The sequence below is a fragment of the Salarias fasciatus genome, chromosome 13, assembly GCF_902148845.1.
Source record: "Salarias fasciatus chromosome 13, fSalaFa1.1, whole genome shotgun sequence".
In the NCBI taxonomy this organism is placed as follows: domain Eukaryota; kingdom Metazoa; phylum Chordata; class Actinopteri; order Blenniiformes; family Blenniidae; genus Salarias; species Salarias fasciatus.
Window position 1 is genome coordinate 2649309 of NC_043757.1, and position 14005 is coordinate 2663313.

At 48.1% G+C, this 14005-nt stretch overlaps 1 protein-coding gene across 1 annotated transcript; it reads left to right on the forward strand.

Moving 5' to 3' along the window:
- The first annotated feature begins 11014 nt into the window (after nucleotides 1-11014).
- On the forward strand, nucleotides 11015-12630 carry foxg1b (forkhead box G1b). Its single transcript, XM_030106838.1, has one exon. It carries the CDS (start codon nucleotides 11154-11156, stop codon nucleotides 12411-12413), a length of 1260 nt encoding a protein of 419 aa, XP_029962698.1. The 5' UTR covers nucleotides 11015-11153; the 3' UTR covers nucleotides 12414-12630.
- The last annotated feature ends 1375 nt before the right edge of the window (nucleotides 12631-14005 follow it).

A 14005-nucleotide genomic window follows, 5' to 3' on the forward strand; every position in this document is an offset into this window, starting at 1 on the left:
GAGTGCAGAAGTGAACATAATGATTTGAAGGTTGACTTTTTTGTATTAGAAACACTTTTCTTTTATTGGTCGGATGGAATCTCCTAATTTTTTGAGAAAGGGATTTTTGGTTTTTCTTCACTTTTTGGCCAAAATCATCAATATTAAAACCATAAAAGGCTTGAACTACTTCAGTTGTGTGTAATGAATCTAACATATATGAAAGTCTAATGTTTATCAGTACATTACAGAAAATAATGCACTTTGTCACAATATGCTAATTTTTTGAGAAGGACCTGTATTGCCGGACTGGTGTCGGACTGACGAAGGACTCGTTCCGTTCAGTTCAGTTCAGTTTGGCACTGGTTGTAGATTAAACTCGACTCTGTCAGCCCGCCTGCAATCACAGAGAAGATGAGTAAACAGCAAATGAATACACACACACACACACACACACACACACACACACACACACACACACTGCTCACTGCACATCACCAGCCATGACTTCATCTCACATTGGTAGATGTAGGTCAGTGTGTGAGCCTCGCTCCTCGGCTGGATTCAGAGGAGGGGGAGGAGGAGGGGCAGGAGGAGGGGCAGGAGGAGGGGTGAAGACGGTGGGAGGGAGGAAAATGTACTTGTGTGAATTAACCCAATGTTTTGATGTTCAACGGGCGTTTTTGCTGTCGCTGTGCCTCGTGGGCGCTGTGTCGCCATGCCAACCAGGACTCTACCCCCCCCAACCCCCTTCATTCTCTCAATGACAAGTGTGTACATGTTTCCCTACACTCCTGCGTGTTTGTGAAAAGCCTGAGAGCGGATTACATGTATGCATGTGCTTACAAATATATGCTGTGTGTGTGTGTGTGTGTGTGTGTGTGTGTGTGTGTGTGTGTGTGTGTGTGTGTGTGTGTGTGAGTGTGCCTATGTGTGTTTGGAAGCCGTTTTTACTCAACACCCAGTGCTAATAATAGCTGTAAACTCCAGATGACCCCGGAGCTGCCCGCGAGTCAGCCTGATTTAGTTTGGCGTCTCTCGGTGTAACGGCTCAGCCGGCAATGATATCGCCAACGTGGAGTACCGGGACCTCCTCCTCCTCCTCGCGCTCCTCCTGCACTGTACTCTCCGGAGGGAGTTACTGTGGTACAGTTCGGCCGCCCGGCTGCTAACGTGCTTTGACAGGAAGTGGGTCCGCTCTCCGGTCCTCCACCTCCTCCCTCCAACACTTTAACTTCCACTCCAAACCTTTCGATCTGGATCGCGTCACGCTCCATCAGCGAGTATGAAATTCTTCGCCGATGACACTGTCATATCTGTCACAGAGCGTTTGAAACGGGCCTCCTGACGCGGCGGTGCCGGCGCCTCAGAACGGCGCTGCAGCGAGAAGCTGCGCGACCCCGGAGGTCCGCGGACCGCCCGAACCCAAAAAACCCCGCCGACAGAGGTCACAACCTGCGCCCTCAACGGCGGCGGCGGCAGAGTCAGGACGGGACGCTCACGCTTCAGAAACAGCAACAGACTGGCTGTCATGTCTCATATCTCATCAGAGATGTCCACAAACTGTCGGACACTCGGTGACTGGTTCAGAAAATCCACACAAACAAAGAGACACAAAAACCTGCAGAGTTTCCTTCAAACTCTCCACAGTTCCACTCCATAGTTACTTCTCTCAGTTCATCATCAGGTTACATTACTTGTTATTTTAGATAAAAAGTGACAAATTACCTAGATAGTCTCCCTCATTGCTTCCTCTTTGTTGACTGAACATACGCAGCGTCTTTTGTAGTTCTTGCAAATTAAAATAAAATGAAAAATATTGAAAAAATAATAATATGTATATATATATATATATATATATATATATATATATATATATATATATATATATATATATATATATATATATATTAAAGTTACTCAAACATACAATATTGATTAGTTCCATAGTAGTTAGTTACCTGTTGAAAGGGTGAAAAGATAAATAAATGATTTATCAGTTAGTAGAGGAAGAAACTCTATAATCTGGATGTTAGTTGGAGGAAGATGCTCTGTAATCTAAATCTCATCTACAATCCTATAATCTAGTTCTATAAACTGCCATCATTCAGACAGCTCTTAGAAGTGGAAGCCTTCATAATAATTAAGCATGCTAATGCTAATCCCAGCTACTGTGAACAGAGGCGGATGCTACTTCCACAGCATGGCGTGTTTCATGTTGCTCACTCAGGACTAATGAGGTTCCTCCTTCATTAAACAGGAGTTTGGTGAAATGGGAACGGAGCGGCTCTTCACTGGAAAAAACTGTTTCAGGCAGCTGTCAGGAGGACTTGGTTAGTTCAGATTACCAGACTCCTCTTCCTGTAAACAGGAGGTTAGTAGCAGCAGTGACAGTTAAAGGGATACTTCAACATTTTGGCTAATCGGCCCATTTAGCTCAATTCCTTAGTCATTTCGAACAGCATGCTTACTTTTTTTGTGAGGGTGAGCTGTTGTTTATTCAGAGGTGAGTCGGGGAAGGTTTTTGGGACGGACACAATGGAAGTGGTCGGTATTTTTGTTCCCCCTCGTCAAACTCATCAAATACAAAATCCAACAACGCCAAAACACTTTGGTGGACACGTTATAATCCGCACATTCACTACGCTGTGGAACACCAACAAATAATATTGTAGCGTTACGACACTGAAGCAAATACTGGGATCTACTTTTTCTTTTGAAATCACTACGCCCAGACGCCATGTTTAGTAAGTAGTTCCGTCTTAGCAATCTTCGCATGAACAACTCAATCTGGTAATTTTGCATTAATATTTCACAGCGTAGTGAATGTGTGGATTATAACGTGTCCACCAGAGTGTTTTGCCGTTGTTGGATTTTGTATTTGATGAGTTTGACAAGGGGAACCAAAAATACCATTCACTTCCATTGTGTCCGTCCTGAAAACCTTCCCCGACTCACCTCTGAATAAACAACAGCTCGCCCTCACAAAAAAGTAAGTATGCTGTTCGAAATGACTAAGGAATTGCGCTAAATGGGCCAATTTGCCAAAATGTTGAAGTATCCCTTTAACGCTAACCCTAGCAGCTAATGCTAATGTCACAAACGATGAGCTCGGCAGTGCTGAAGGACAGAGAAGCTGCTGGAAAGAACAGAATTATCCAAAACAAAACCGCGTTTTCTGACTGTCAGTGCATTTCTTCATTTCTGATATGTGCACACACGTACGTACGTGCACGCACAGAGCTTTCAGGAACATGAGGTCTTGGGGGACGTGAACGCTTCATCCTGACTGCAGTTTAGCTCCTTTTACATGAACACTCAACGTACACAGAACATACATGGGAGGAGGTGACATCATTATTTCATACCGGCATGAAAGATTCACTGCAACACACACACACACACACACACACACACACACACACACACACACACACACACACACACACACACACCACTGAGCAAATGAAGTTTGACGTTGTTGTACGAAAACATATTTCAGATGGATTTCACACACACATACACACACACAAAGTGAAGCCTCTATTAGCTACTTGCTAACACGCTAACTGACAGAAACAGGCGGCTGTAGTTTAACTTCCGCTGTTTTCTAGATGTTTTATTGAAGCGTGTGACTTCCTCTTAACCAGGTAGCATCAGGGTTAACCTGGTCGTCCGTCCTACGACGCCCGTTCTCTTCTGACTGGGTAAATCTCCACGGTAACGCCTGCTGCTCCGGAGCAGGCTATGTTCTGGATAAGAGGTCAGCGGGTATCAAAGCTCCGCCTCATGACCAACTCCTGACTGGATCTTCATGTGTTCACAAGTCCGTTTAGCTCCACTACAGTTATATGTGAAGTAATGAGGGTAATAATCATGGTCACAAGGCAGAACTGCAGAAATGTGACTCAACACTCCAGCAGAGAACGCTCACATGGGGAGCCAGGCCTCAAAAGAACTCAGAGTGGAATATAAACGAAGCCTCCGTGCCTTCTAGGACCTGTTAGCTGTTTGCTAACACGCTAACTGTTCAGAAACGCTGGGACAGAAACCTGCCTGCAGCAGTCAGGAGGAACTTTAAACCTCCTGATGACTAAATCGGCTTCCACCGGCGAAATCAATGAGAGATCAGACCTTGGTGGGGGTTCGGCTCTTCTAGGAAAGCAGTTGGTGAAGTTCTGGGCGAGGTGACAGCTGCGAGGTTACATCGGGCTCACGATGGCGGCCGGCGAGCGACGGTGAAGTCAGCCAAGTTCATGTTTAGTGAGACCAGACTCTGGATAATCTAACTCCTGAAAGCTGCTCAGAAATACCCAAAGCTGTTTTGGCAACAGAGCTGTAATCTGTGCAGCTGGTGGCGACCTTGGCCAGCGGAAAAACTGACACCACCACGGAACCCGGGCGGCGGGCCGGCGGGGAGAGGACGCTCCCGTCAGTCCCTCCTTTCAAACCTCCACCGGTCTGCTGATGGCTGAACATCGTCCCAGTTCGTCTGAGACCAGAACTCTGCGAACTTCCTGACCAAGAGCCATTTTCCTCCAGATGCATCACGACGAACTTTACCAGCACAGAAAACCGCCTTGAAAACCGTCAGACCAGAAGGTTTTGATGCCCTCCCTGAAACGTCACGTTGCTTTAATCGAAATTACAACTAAAACTAAGCACTGCTGACATTTGATCATCATATTTAACAGACTGCCTTTTTCACTGCTTCCATCAGTTTAGAATCCTTCACCGTTTGGCTGTTTGATCAGCTTCATCTATTTCAACCTTCGCACCATTTCACAATAACGTTTTCTTGTTTGTTGACATATTAATCGTCTCTCTTAGAAAATCAGGCAAAAATCCATCTCAGATTTTAATGACAATCAGTTTATTGACTCCTTAAATAGACTGAAGAAATAAGGTAAAGTCAGTTTGGGTCAAGAAACTATTGTAGAGGTTACAATGGCACTTTCAAAATAAAGCCTTGGAAAGAGGCTCTGTTCTCTCCCATTGACTAAAATGTTAAATTGAGGTATTTAGAACCTCCTGTTCTCACAGCGCAGCATCAAGGATGAAGATTTCACAAATTACCTCAATGTTACAAATTACCCGTTACCCAATCACAAGCTGTCAAAGAACAACGTGTGGTTCTGGAGGTTGGGTGTTGGCTGGACCGGGCGGATCACAGGGTTTCTACTCACTCCAACATGGATGTCTCAAAGTTGTGTGGAAGACTTTGACAAATGGCCAAGACAAGTCATTGTGACCATATTTCCAGACATTGCTTTTGCTTGTTCCATATTTTGGACGGACCCATCTGTTCATCAGCAGACAGCTTCTCAGTCACTGAGACAGTTTTCAACCTTGAGATGAGACGATCCCCCAGTGGATCCGGACGATGGTTTCCATCTTCATTGCTACTGAGACGCAGAGCTTCCTTGATGGCTTCCATCTCCTCAGACTGATGGGACGCTGTGATTGGCTGGTGATCCACACGGCCACATGGAGACCACAGTATGGAGGAACTCCAGGCGCCAGGTTTAACCAGGTTCATCCGGGTCGTGCGGATTTTTACTGCTCTGAAATGAATTCAGTGAAATCTTCTGATAAAACATGAGGGACAGAATCCCTCGCGATCTGGAGGCTTCCTGTCATTCTGGACCGTCGCTGGAGTTGACACTGGTGGCTGTTCTCCGTCTGGGTAAGTGTAGACCATTAACAACCTTCCCTGGTTCGGGTCGAACTGCCGTTTGTTACTGATTCAGTTCATGTTATGTTTTGTGACTGTGGGCGGCAGGAACACCTCCGGTGGAAGGGCCGTCGGTCATGCAGGTGTGCTTGAGACGGAGCACACGGTTTTTTGGAACTGGTTGGCAAAATTAAAGAAACTGAAGACACTACTGGAACATTCATGGTGTTTCTGCGCTCGTCACAAGATGAAGACAAAATCCTCAAATCTGCCACAGACGTATCAACCACATTGTCTCCAGATTTGTCAGTAGAACCTGACTTCAAGCTGTCCAGCTTCCGTCCGACACATCCTGGAGTTCTCCTCAGCTGAAGATTCAAAGACCAGCAAGTCTGAGGCCCTGTCCACACGGAGTCAAGCTCAGACAAATCCGCACAAATATTTGTACTAACTCACCCATCGTCCACACGGAGCCAGCGTCACAGGGCTCTGAAAACGACAAAGTTTGAAGCCGGGTCCCAGAGTGGAAAAATCTGAAGACGCGCCTGAGACGTCTCCGCTGTTACGCCTTTGCCGCACATATTTATTGAGACGATTGCGTCATCGCCCCGCCTCTACAACAGGACGCATGCGCGGTAGTCCGACAGAACCACAACAACAATGGCGCTTCAAAACGTCTTTTAAACATCTGTGCAAAATAGTAATTGTACCTCGTCATCCGTCCACACCAAACTTTCCTTAACTTTCGCTCCGTAGGTCACCATCTTTTGCGTTTGTTTACAATACAACGTGAATACAACGCGCTTTTATACGCATGCGCACTACCCAACTATTATTGCGCTGCAGCGCCGCCAGGGGGCTTGGCATATGTATTACAGCGTTTACAGGCGTCTTCAGTTCACTAATGTGGACACTTTTTTTTTTTCTTGCTGACTCCGTCTTTACGCAATTCGTTTTGTAAAATATGACCGTTTTGGCTCCGTGTGGACAGGGCCTGAGATCCAGTCCGGACTGGACAGTTTCTCCCGATCAGAACGTCAAGACCAGATCAGATCAGCCTTCAGGGACAGGCTGCGCCCCACAGGGGGTTAAGATCGCTGTTACTGTGTGTGTGTGTGTGTGTGTGTGTGTGTGTGTGTGTGTGTGTGTGTGTGTGTGTGTGTGTGTGGTGTGTGTGTGTGTGTACGTGTGTGTGAGAGAGACTGCACATGAACATGTGTCCTTGTATGCAAGCCTATAAACACGTGCATGTGTGTGTGTGTGTGTGTGTGTGTGTGTGTGTGTGTATGTGTGTGTGTGTGTGTGTGTGTGTGTGTGTGTGTGTGTGTGTGTGCAAACACAGACACATTTGTCTGTGGACCTTTGAGTGTGGGTCAACGGTTGTGCATGCATGTGTGTAAATGTGTGCGCGTGTGTGTGTGTACGATAACACGTGTGGTTTCATTTCTGTGTGTATAAGTGTGTAAGTGTATGCATGCTTCCACATTTGTGTGTGTGTGTGTGTGTGTGTGTGTGTGTGTGTGTGTGTGTGTGTGTGTGTGTGTGTGTGTGTGTGAACCGAGCCTTTGTTAGAGGTTCAGATCCAGTTAAACAGAAACACCATCTGGCACCAAAACACAGCCGAGACTTAGCAGCAGATTGGAGAAGGGCGACCTGTGTGTGTGTGTGTGTGTGTGTGTGTGTGTGTGTGTGTGTGTGTGTAATCTGGATTTTCTCTCTGTTGTCATACAGAGCAGCGAGTACAAACAAACAGTGGTCAGTGGTGGAGCTGGGTGTCCCTGAACGCACCGTGTGTGTGACGAGCCTGGAAACTGACCTGAAGGAGTCTGAGCTGAACCGAGCTGAACTGAACCGAGCTGAACTGAACCAAGCTGAACCGAGCTGAACCGAGCTGAAGACCAGGCTCCAGAAGGACTTCAGCTCTTTCGGACTCTTTTCTGCGTCACGTTGTTTCATTTGGGGAAAACACTGAAACTGGCTCCACCATCAGTTTCCAGAAGAATTCCCTCCTTCATGATTTCTCTATAGATCTTTAAAAAACACAACTCAGATTCAGAAGCGGATTTCCTCCAGAGTCCTGATGAGACTGAGGCCCCGTTTACCAGGAAAACTCTGGACTCAGCGATCCCACGTTCATTACAGGAAGAGTTAGAACTGTGAGGTTTAACCTTCAGCTCCTCGCTAAACCAGACACTGAGACCCCAGACCACGTCTGATTAAATACCATGAGGTCTGATTCACACTCCACACACACACACAATATGGAGCCGCACTGTGAGGGCTGCAGCATGCAGCATGTAGCATGTAGCATGTAGCACGGCTCAGAGTTAGCGACATGGTTCTAACTCTGCCGCATCAGGTCCTGAATTTTTCTGAAACGCTGCGACTGTTCTGCTCAGCAGACGGACAGGAAGAATGTTTTCCTCCGGAGTGTCAGGATTCCCAGTCCAGATCCTCCTGGTCCCGGTTCTCCTGGTCCCGGTTCTCCTGGTCCCGGTTCTCCTGAGATGGTACACTCTAAACATGGACCTTCATCCGGTTTCTCCCAATTTCCTCTTGATCTTGTTCTGTTCTGTGTGTTTTCAGTACTGTAACAAACAGCAGCTCCCACTAGTGGCCCGGTGTGGTAACTACATCTATTTAAAACCGTTGCTGTGTAAACATGAAACTTTTCCAAAATGTAAACTGAATGATGATTTTTCACTTGAAGTGTCGCGGAAAAGTCCAAACAGCTCGTTACTCCTGAAGTGAAAAACTGACCACTGTACACTACCGGTCAAAAGTTTTAGAACTACTGCAATTCAAGTCACTCAAGTCCAATCAGTAGCTTGAAATGATGCAACGGTAAGCGGTGAACTACCAGAGGGTAAAATGAAAAGGAAGGTTACCCAAAACTGAAAAACAGAGTACATTTCAGAACAACACCTGTCAGTGAGTACAGTTTCCTTCACAATCAAAAGGGAGTCAGAAACTGGGGCAAACTTTGACAGGAAGAGGTCTGGCAGACCCAAAGCCACAACTGAATCAGAGGACAAGTTTCTGAGAGTCAACAGTTTGCGTGATAGGCGGCTCACAGGACAACAGCTTCAAGCACAGCTTGATAGCGGTCGTAGTAAGTCTCTGTTTCAACTGTGAAGAGAAGACTTGGAGCTGCAGGTTCGACTGGACGAGCTGCAGCAAGAAAACCACTGCTAAGACGTCAGAATAAGACAAAGAGGCTTGCCAGGGCCAAGAAACACTGTCACTGGACTACTGAAGACTGGGAAAAGGTATTATGGGACTGATGAATCAAAATTTAAAATCTTGGGTTCATCACGCAGGATGTTTGTACGGAGGAGAGCAGTTGAAGGAAGCTTCCACAGTGTGTGGCTTCAACTGTCAAACATGGAGGAGGAAGTGTGATGATCTGGGGTTGTTCTGCTGGATCCAGGGTTGGTGACTTGTTCAGAGTGAGAGGCTCCCTGAACCAAAACGGCTCCCACAGCATCCTGCAGCGCCATGCAGTACCCTCTGGGATGCGTCTAGTTGGTCAGGGGTTCATCTTACAGCAACATAATGACCCAAAACATCAGTCCAAGCTATGCCAGAACTATCTTGTGAAAAAAGAAGAAGCTGGTAAACTTGAAACCATGGAGTGGTCAGCACAGTCTCCAGACTTAAACCCCATTGAGCTGGTTTGGGATGAAAGGGACAGAGGAGTGAAAGCAAAGCAACCCACAATGCCACACAGTTATGGGAACTTCTGCAACAGACATGGGAAGAAGTTTCTGAAGAATATTTGATTTCTATTGTAGAAAGAACGCCTCGTGTGTGTTCAGCTGTTAAATCTGCCAAAGGTGGCTACTCTGATGAGTCAACAGTTCAGAATACATTTTGGTCTATACATTGATTCCATAATTTCTTTTATGACTCCAATTGCTTATTTGTATATGCTTTGACGTCTGTGTGCAATGAGACATTAAACGGCATAATTTTCAATAAAAACACTGGAAAAATTGGGGTGTTCTAAAACTTTTGACCGGTAGTGCATGTTTTTTAAAATCTTTTTTAATTCATGTTATTGTTATCTTAAACCTTCGACCTCTTCCAATGCGGCTCATGTACAGACTGAATTTACTGTTTAATTAATTATAAAAACTTTCTGACTGAAGAATGAAGATAAGTTATGTTTCAAAGCATCTAAAAAAGTGATTAAATAAAGCCCTGATATCAGGGTGAGTGTTCAACTGTTTCCTGATTATTAATGAATAGAATAGAATAGAACAGTCTTTATTAATCTCACAGAGGAGATTAACTGGACACAGGGGCTGCAAAAGTGATGAAAGGTGCAAATAAAGAATAAGAATAAGAATAAGTAATAGTGCAAATCAGAATAGTAGAAAACTTAAAAAAGAAAAGATCTAACTGCATGTAGCCTACATGAATCTTAAAATATAACAGAAACTCTAACATATACAATATGTGAAAATACGTTTTAATGATATCATTACTATTATAAACGCAGCAATATTTTGTTGATATTCTTGTTAATATTTGTGTTGATGTGTCTGGAGTTGCGGAGGTTCTTTAGGATCTGCAGCACCGACCTCCGTCAACAGGAGGCGCTCAGGTCACAGCATCAGACCCGCCGCCTCGAGCGTGCGCGCGCGTGAGTGTGCGCGTGCGTCAGTCTGCCTCCCCTGTCGGCACAATGATTTTTATGAGTAGACAATGTCGGCGCGATCACGCCCCCCTCCCCCCCTCCAAAAAAAAAAAAAAAACCCTCACACACATGAACGCACAATGCGCGTGCACGCACCGTGTTTGCCGACATGAATCCGAACTATTACTGTCGTTGAGAAAACAAAAGCCGAGGAGAGCCCGTGCGCCTTTACGCACATGCGCGCGCACCGCAGCCAGCCAACCGAACGGAGGCGGACGTGCGCTTTTACGCACAAGCTCGGAACGGAGATTTTTACGCACACATGCACACCGGAGGAGGAGGAGGACGCGCGGAACAATTACACACGGGGAATTCGGGGCCGCGGTGCACGCGCCTAAATACCGAAACACAGCGGCGAGATTAAAGGGAGCAGATAGGAATGACAGGTTTGCGTCGCCGGACACGCTGGAGGTCTGCGACACGCACGAAGACGCGCAAAGGAGGATTTGTTGACAAATTCAGCAAGTTGGAGAAGCTCCTCCTCTCCGTGATGTCGGAATCCCCTTAATTACTAATTTCTCTCCATCCAAGCCTGCCTCTCTCTCTCCCTCTCTCTCTCCCCCCCCTCTCTCTCTCTCCCTCTCTCTCTCTCCGTCTCTTTTCTCTCTCTCCACTCCTCCATCCATGCATCTTTCATCCTGACCCTCCTTCCTCTCTCTCTCTCTCTCTCTCTCTCTCTCTCTCTCTCTCGGTCTCTCTTCCAGCCCGGATCACGGAGGCGCACGAGCTCGGAGTTGTTTGTTGTTATTTTTGTTTTTATTTATTCCGCCGTCTTTCGGAGGGGAGCCGCCACCGGGCATGGAGGACGTCAAGGACCCGCCGACCGTGCACCGGTCCTCCTCCTTCAGCATCAAGAGCCTCCTGCTGCCCTCCAAGTGCGACCGGCCGGACTCCGCCGCGGCGGCGGCGATCGTCGGCATCCCCGGGACCCCGTCCCCCTCTCCGGGCTCCGACTCGGACAAATCCCTGGAGCCGCTGGAGGTGGACTCCGCGGCGGCGGCGCTGGACCCGGAGAAGCCGGGGGACGAGGAGGAGGAGGACGGAGGAGGAGGCGGCGGCGGCGGCGGCGGCGGAGGGGACGGTTCCAAGGCGACGCCGGAGCAGAACAGCACCGGCACCGCCGGGGGGAAAAACGGGAAGTACGACAAACCGCCGTTCAGCTACAACGCGCTGATCATGATGGCCATCCGGCAGAGCCCCGAGAAGCGGCTGACGCTCAACGGCATCTACGAGTTCATCATGAAGAACTTCCCGTACTACCGGGAGCACAAGCAGGGCTGGCAGAACTCCATCCGCCACAACCTCAGCCTCAATAAGTGCTTCGTCAAGGTGCCGCGGCACTACGACGACCCGGGCAAGGGCAACTACTGGATGCTGGACCCGAGCAGCGACGACGTCTTCATCGGCGGCACCACCGGGAAGCTGCGGCGGCGCTCCGCCACGTCGCGGGGCAAGCTGGCCATGAAGCGCGGGCTGCGCTTCGCCCCGCTCGGCCTGGGGATCAGCGAGCGCGCGAGCAACCCGCTGTACTGGCAGCTGTCCCCGTTCCTGTCGCTGCACGCGCACCACCCGCACCACCACCACCACGCGCACTACAACGGCTCGTCGCCGGGCTTCCTCAACCAGGCGGGCGGCTACGGGCCGCTGCTGCACGCCGTGGAGCAGCTGGGTAACGGGGAGCTGGGCCGCTCGCTGCTCGGCGGCTCGGCCGCGGCCGCGGGCGCGCTCGGCCTGACGAACACGTACGGGATGAGCACGTCCCCGGTGGGGCTGCTGTCCGGCCAGACCGCCGGGTACTTCGTCTCAGGGACGCAGCACGCCGCCGGGGCGCCGGGCGGGCCGGGCGGGGGCGCGCCGCCGCCGCCGCCCCCGCCGCCTCCGCCGCCGCCGCCGCACCTCCAGCAGGGCGCGGCGGGGTTCGGCGGCTCCCCGCAGGCGCTGCTGTCGGACTCCCTCAGGAACGGCGCGCTGCCGGCCTTCTCCGCCGGGGTGTCGGCGGGCTTCCCCGGGGTGCTGCCCCACCAGAAGAGGGTGACCCCGAACGCCTTCCTGAACTGACCCCCGCCCGGCCCTCCGGGACGCGCGCGCAGAGACGTCCCGTTCAGGGCAGAAAAACCCGGTAAATATCAACAAACATCTGCAAGATCACAAACTCTTTTCTCCTCCGGATTTTGCTGAAAAAGGGACAGAGTCTGGTTTCCCGCCGGTTGTACAGCTGTAAACTAGACTTGCCAAAGGTAACAAACTCTAGAAGTATATTTCAAACTATTTATATCTTGTACAAAGATTTTCAGTACTTTCTTTGAGTCGTTTATTTATGTTTTGTATTTATTGTACAATGTATTTAAATTCTATTTGTCCGTGTAAACTCAGTATTAAGGGGGGGGGGGGGCAGAGAGACAGGGTAATAATAATAATAATGATAATATTAATATTAATAATAATTATTTATGGATTTGAGACAATCAAGGAGACAAGACAATCTTTTTTTTTAAATGTGTGTATTTTGTTTAGAATTGTTTTGGAGAGTAAAACTTTGTAAAAGGAAGAAACTAATAAGTGAAAAAAGCCTTAAAAAGACGCGCGGAGACAATCAGGCGCTCGAGAGGAAAAAAAGCCTAAAAATCATATCTTAACTCAGGTTTGACCCCAGACAGGCCACACACACACACACACACACACACACACACACACACACACACACACACACACACACACACACACACACACACACACGCCGCTCCAGCTGAAGATATCCGAGCTGCTGCTTCTTTTTATTTACCTGCTCTTTGAACGAACAAACAGACAGAAATGTTTTTGAAACAGAATCTTCATATAAAATTATGCAAACCAACGCAGCCGCATCACGACTTTTATTTCAGTGTGTGTGCGCGCGCGTGTGCGTGTGTGTGAGGCCTGTGCCCGCGTAAAAAAACAAAAAAAAAACAAAACTGTGCGCATGTGCGTGAAGAGGCCCGCTCCGGCTCCGGTTCTGGTTCTGTTGGAACTTCTCGCTCTGCGGCTCTTCCAGCCCGCTGACGCACTCCGGATCCCGGGGACACGAGCCGGGAGAGCCCGCTGGAGGAGGAGGCCTCTGCTGACACACACACACACACACACACACACACACACACACACACACACACACACACACACACACACACACACACACACACACACACACACACACACACACACACACACACACACACACACACACACACACACACACACACGCGGTTCTGGGCCTCCTCCTCCTCCTCCTTTATTTAATTTTTTTATGTTTTCTGGAGGATTTTGTTGTAAAAACAGCAGAATTCACAGCAGGAGGTTTATCTGAGGTGAAGATGAAAGTTTTTGGTTTCTTTATGAGCTGGAGCTGAAGCGGACTCAGGTTCGAGTGTTAAAACTGTCTGTTTGGATTGAAAATGTTGTTTTATTTAAAGAATGAACAGATTTCATCCTGAGCCTGTTTTGTCATGTTTGTGTTGAAGCTTCTCTCAGAGGATCATTTAACATCCATCAATTCCACAATAAATAGCCTCAAAAAAACAGGCTTCACTGAATAGTTTTACACTAAGAAAAAAGGAAATTATCAATAATAATTTAATAATAATATAAATAATGTAATTTCACTTAAATAATGATTT

Coding starts and splice junctions, on each gene's coding strand:
- foxg1b (XM_030106838.1), top strand. CDS start 11,154: ATGGAGGACGTCAAGGACCCGCCGACCGTGCACCGGTCCTCCTCCTTC.